At 35.5% G+C, this 5,398-nt stretch overlaps 1 protein-coding gene across 1 annotated transcript; it reads right to left on the bottom strand.

Annotated features, from left to right (window-relative positions):
• Positions 1 to 3,415: 3,415 nt before the first annotated feature.
• LOC132279665 (uncharacterized) lies at positions 3,416 to 5,156 on the bottom strand. Its single transcript, XM_059781702.1, has 3 exons — positions 4,859 to 5,156; positions 4,496 to 4,560; positions 3,416 to 4,271 (listed from the first exon to the last, which is right to left on the bottom strand). Exons 1-3 carry the CDS (start codon positions 5,027 to 5,029, stop codon positions 3,677 to 3,679), a joined length of 831 nt encoding a protein of 276 aa, XP_059637685.1. The 5' UTR covers positions 5,030 to 5,156; the 3' UTR covers positions 3,416 to 3,676.
• Positions 5,157 to 5,398: the final 242 nt, after the last annotated feature.

Raw genomic sequence — 5,398 nt, 5'->3', positions numbered from 1 at the left:
AGCCGATAAACCGATTTGATCTTTTATAGGATACATTGATAATATTAGGAGAAAACATGGAACCCAAAACAAAGAGATTGAGACCAGAAAATGATGGACAAACAAACATAAGGTCCAAATTTGAGAGGTAAGGCCACACCCAGATATGTAGATAGCAAGCCCGATGAAAGAAACCCACATGATCCCAAGGTTGAAGAAACCCATGAACCCAGAGACCACCCCCAGGATCCCATGGCTGAAGAACGACGACAACCTGTACCTTAGCCTAAAGAACACCGAAAACATCCGGCATTCCTGTTTTAACACCCACCCAAATCGAAAGATACCATAGACAAGAACAGAGCCAAGAGTAGATCCATTCTCTATCCATGACGTCTCGACATAATGCGAGAAACTCTGCACTTGCAGAGAAACTTCTACACAGAGGAAGACATCCACCACTCGAGTTAAGTTCTGTGATTAATAAATTCATATTTTTTAATTATATTTTTTTACCTATCGACATAATAAAGAGAGACAACATTAAGTAAAGAGAAGATTTTCAATTGGGACAAACATCCCACTCAGATACCCTTTTTACAGAGAAGTGACCATTTATCAAGTTTATGGGCAACTTAATAACATTGACAAGGAACCTAATGTATAAGACAAAACTTAGACGTTGTTGACAAAAAGACCACATCGTCTAACTATGTAGAAACAAAACATAATAGACTTTTGGTCCAGTTTCATATCAACATAATTATAGCCCCAGTTACGAATGAGTTTAAAACTCTTTTTTTTACATATTTGTTTCAGCTTGAAGAGCACTTTGGATCATTTGACAATAGAAATGGGCAATTCTAATTGGAAGACCTTGATGGACCCTAAGGATACACCCACCCCCATATTCCAAAGAAGTATGATTAAAAAAAGTATCTGTATTCAATTTCGGATGCCCGGAACAAATGAGCAACTTAGTAAATGAGAAAGATGAAGAATATTGAAACGGTCATCTTTTTTTAAAACCTTCTTGAAATTATTAAAATTAATTAAAGCTCTGCTGGAATTTTTTGAGGATCCTATTTCTTACCATTGAAAACTAGTTATTCCTACTATGCCAAATTTGCCAACATGAAAAATAGGCCATACAAAATAAATCATCTTGGCTTTGTTCCATTCAGACGACCATAATTCCATTTATGGTTTCAAGTTGGAACTGTATCAAGATCCACATCAATTTTTAAACTCAAACACTAAACCACCTTCGTAGTAGAATATTGACAGAGCATATGAAGAGTTGTTTCTACACCAACACCACAGAGATTGCATGTATCTTCATGGATGATTTTTTAAATTGTGAAGAATATGATGTGTATCGTGAAAGCTTTGTTGTAAAAAGAAATGATTTTTTTGCTTGAATGAAATTTCCATAATTGCTTCAAATTATATTAAAATTCTTGCATCAAACTACAATTGGCTTATGCAACACGGGAATAAGGATGATTTAACAACAACAACGCAATCTTGCATACATTTCGAAAAGGAAGCCTTACTATTGCACCAAATTTGCCAACATGAAAAGTAGATTGTACAAAATAAATCTAATAGTATTGTTGGCTTTATTCATTTCAACGACCATAAAATTCATTTATGGTTCCAAGTCGAAACTGCATCAAGATCCACATAAATCCTTAAAGGACTCAAACGTTGTAGTAGAGCATTGACATGCATATGAAAAGTTGTTTATGCACTAATACTATACCATAAACTTTGCATTATCTTTGCGAATAATTTTCTTTGAAATTGTGAAAAATATGAAGTCTATCTTAAAAACTTTACCATAAAAACAAAAAAGGTTTTTTCGCTTCAATGAAATCTTCCATAGTTGTTTCCAATTACACTAAAATTCTTGCATCAAAGTACAATTGGCATACGCAACAAGGAAAGGAAGGGGATTTAATAACAACAATGAAATCTTGCACGAGTTTCGAACAGAGAGTCATTCTTAGTGCGCCAAATTTGCCAACATAAAAAGGACGCTATACAAAATAAATCAACAATATTGCTGGCTTTGTTTCATTCAACCGATCATAAAATCTATTTATAGTCCTAAGTTGGAATTGTATCAAGATCCACATCAATCCTTAAAGGACTCAAATGTCAAACCACCTGTAGTAGGACCTTAACATAACATATGAAGAACATCGCATGCAACGAGTTCTTTTTGCACCAACTCCACAAAGTTTGCTTGTATCTTTGCGAATGATTTTCCTACATTTCAAATTGTGAAGAACTGAAAGTCAATCATGAAAATTATCATACAAAGAAAAGAAATTTTCATTTGGATGAAACCTTTTAGAATTTTTTTCAATTGCACTAAGATTTTTCCATCAAATTACAACTAGCTTATGCAAAAAGGAAAGAAGCTATGATCTAACAACAACAATGCAATCTTGCACGCGTTTCGAAAAGAGAATTGCCCATTAGAACAAGGACCCCAAATTTTCACCTCTTCGTCTCCTGTTCCCACAAAATTGTTCGATGAGCTGGACATCTCAAAAATTAAAAACGGATTGCACAAGGTTTGGACTTTATGATTTTAATTCCTTATTATCGAAATCTATTGCTTGGAAAAAAAAGGCCCCTTCGACGCGACATGACAATATGTTGAAAGATTAGGATGTCTTTTGACTTAAATATTATGATGAAAAGCTGATTTGCATTGGATTTTTTCTTTGTCCTCAAGTAAAAAATATATATATGTACAATGTTATTGTTTTCTCTTTTTTGTATTTGAAAATATTTATTGAATTTATAAGAATTTCAAAATACCCGCTGAAGTATAATTTTTTTATATTTTATTTTGAACTTAAATACTAAATAAGACCTATATTACAATGAAATGAAAAAAGATAAATGAGTGTCACGTATCACTATTCGAATTATTTTACCTAATATAGGTAGCACTAAGAAATTTTTTACATTTAACACTCGCATTGTTTTTTACTTAATAACAACTTAACAAGCGTATTGTTCAATGTAACTGGTGGGTAAATAATGTCACTTCTTTTATAAATATATATATATATATATATATATATATATTAATGAAGTTTTATTTTTATTTTTATTTATTTATTTATTTTTTAAGAAAGATCTGCCTCAACCGATGCTAAAATATAAAAGAATGAAGTTAATTCCCCAAAAGTTGGATAATTAAATTCAAAAGTTAAATAATTAAGTTTTGGAGCGCTCATTTTAATAAATACGTTAACAAAGAAAGAAAGTTATCCGGTACTATCGTATCGTCGCACCATCATGAAAATTTGCTCTAAACCAAGTACGATTATTGGCCCAAGTAACATGTCAATTTCAGGTACATAAAAGAGAAGATATTTACAGGTCTACCCTTATGACTAAAGACCCAATGATATAAGCCATTCAAAATACTATATTAAGAACTTCAAATTACAAATCTACCCTTTGGACGAAAACACAACAATAATGTCTACTTGAATTACACGCTAAACATCCTCACAATGTCAGGAGGACATGCTATTCTCACCTACGACAAAACGCTACAAAATACAAAACAAAAGTCATCTAAACCTAAAAGTACTTTAACCAACACAAAAACTAGTACAATTACGATAATCAAACATTCAACATACACACATTGCTCTATCATCCAACTTCACATTAGAGACTTCAATGATCTAGCTTTAATGGGCTTTCGGCCTCTCTTCTTCCCTATTCCACGATTCTCATCCTCATCATCATCGTCGTCATCGTCCTCCTCTATATAATCAAACACTTCGTCATCAATCTGATGCGACGATGATGCTGTTGTGATTTCGGGCTCAACTACAAGCTTGGTGTCACTACTAACATTAGCTACTTCCACAGTGTTACCTCTCTTCTTGCCCCAACGCGGTCCAAATCCGGAGTAATAGTAAAATTCATGTGGATTAGATACAGAAGCCTTCTTTGTGCGAGGCCGGCGACGAATTGCCGCGCCTTTCTCCGAGGCCTTATCGGATTTTTTACTACCGGGATGAGCCAAACTACTGTAATTCCTGAGCTGGGCCCAATGATGTTCACAAAGTGAATGCCCTTCTTTCGCTACCCTCCTACATTGCCAACCCTTTCCATCACTCTTACAGCACATAATAGCCTCAGCATTTTCCAACCCCAGATGGCCCTCTCTCTCGCCAGAGAAAACCCGGCTCGGACCATCCTCTTCCTTTATCTCCTTCTCTTCCTCCACCGATATCTTCATCGACGCAACGCTGCAATGAATGATGTATTTCAAGAAAATGATGCACAGACTATCTATACAGTATCGATGAGGTGTTGTTTGATTCAAATTTTGAGTAATCAGAGCTCTATTGTTTACTATTAGGAAAAAAATCAAACGGGTTATCGATAATAGAAACCCTAAAACGCCTGTAACAGATTGAGAGCAAAGAAATCGATGAAACGATCCGAATTAAAGAAAAAGTTTTCGGGTTACCTCTCGACAGGTCCTATAGAGTCTCCTAAGCTCCCATTTCCTGTGAAGCTATCGTCTATATCCACCTGCATAAATGTTCATCGAAGTCGAAACCAAACGGGTATAAAAGCTATACAGTCAATAATAGAGAAAAACAAAGACGACCCATACGAGTAATCGAGTATTCGAGTGTGGATACACGACGGAAATGGTGGGATTCAGGGTTTTTGCGAAACCCTAATAGTGGGGTTCGCAAAAACCCTAGACCACAGAACAGAAAATGCAGGTAAAGTAGGGATATGTACAAAAAGGGTTTTTGTAGATCTGTATGTTTATAGATATATGGTGTATAGAAAGTGTGAGAGATTGAGGGATTGAACTAACCTGGTATGGAGATGTTGATGCTGAATCAGGTGGGAAGTTTATCACATCCCATGGTGACTGGTTGAGCTGACACACATGGGTCTGAAGAAGCTGTCGTTGAGGAAGGAGATAAGAGCCTGAGGTTTGCGAGAACAAGTGGCCTGAGATCTTCGCATGCTTTCTGATTCTCATGGTTTTGAAGCAGAGAAGGGGAAGAACGGGAACGAACGAAGACGGGTTTAGATCCAAAATGTTTTTTTTTTTCTCTCTCTCTCTCTCCAAAACTGTCTCTATATATTTTCTCTCTCTATCTTTGTTTAGCAGATCTCGCAGAACTCGATAATGAGGGTTTCTTAACTTTCTGTTGCTTTCTCGGCCCTTCATGTTGCGTCTCTAGCTTAAATTACAATTTTACCCACGATTTTTTCTTCTTATTACGCATGTCATAAAGGCATCTGGCTGTTACACGTCATGAAAGTTGTCCAAAAGCTAGTTGTTTATTGGATATAGTTGGGCTAAGGGTAGTTAGGTCATTTCACTATGGGTGATGTTATGCGTGTT

This window comes from Cornus florida, unplaced genomic scaffold (assembly GCF_030987335.1).
Source record: "Cornus florida cultivar Cherokee Brave unplaced genomic scaffold, ASM3098733v1 CherokeeBrave_3.0.0_Hap2_Chr10, whole genome shotgun sequence".
Classification (NCBI taxonomy): Eukaryota; Viridiplantae; Streptophyta; class Magnoliopsida; order Cornales; family Cornaceae; genus Cornus; species Cornus florida.
The sequence above is the reverse complement of the archived record's forward strand: the minus strand, read 5'-3'. Positions and strand labels throughout refer to the sequence as shown.

Coding starts and splice junctions, on each gene's coding strand:
- LOC132279665 (XM_059781702.1), bottom strand. CDS start 5,029: ATGAGAATCAGAAAGCATGCGAAGATCTCAGGCCACTTGTTCTCGCAA. Junction 4,561..4,858: donor CATCAACATCTCCATACCAG/GTTAGTTCAATC, acceptor ACATTTATGCAG/GTGGATATAGACGATAGCTT. Junction 4,272..4,495: donor TCTATAGGACCTGTCGAGAG/GTAACCCGAAAA, acceptor CATTCATTGCAG/CGTTGCGTCGATGAAGATAT.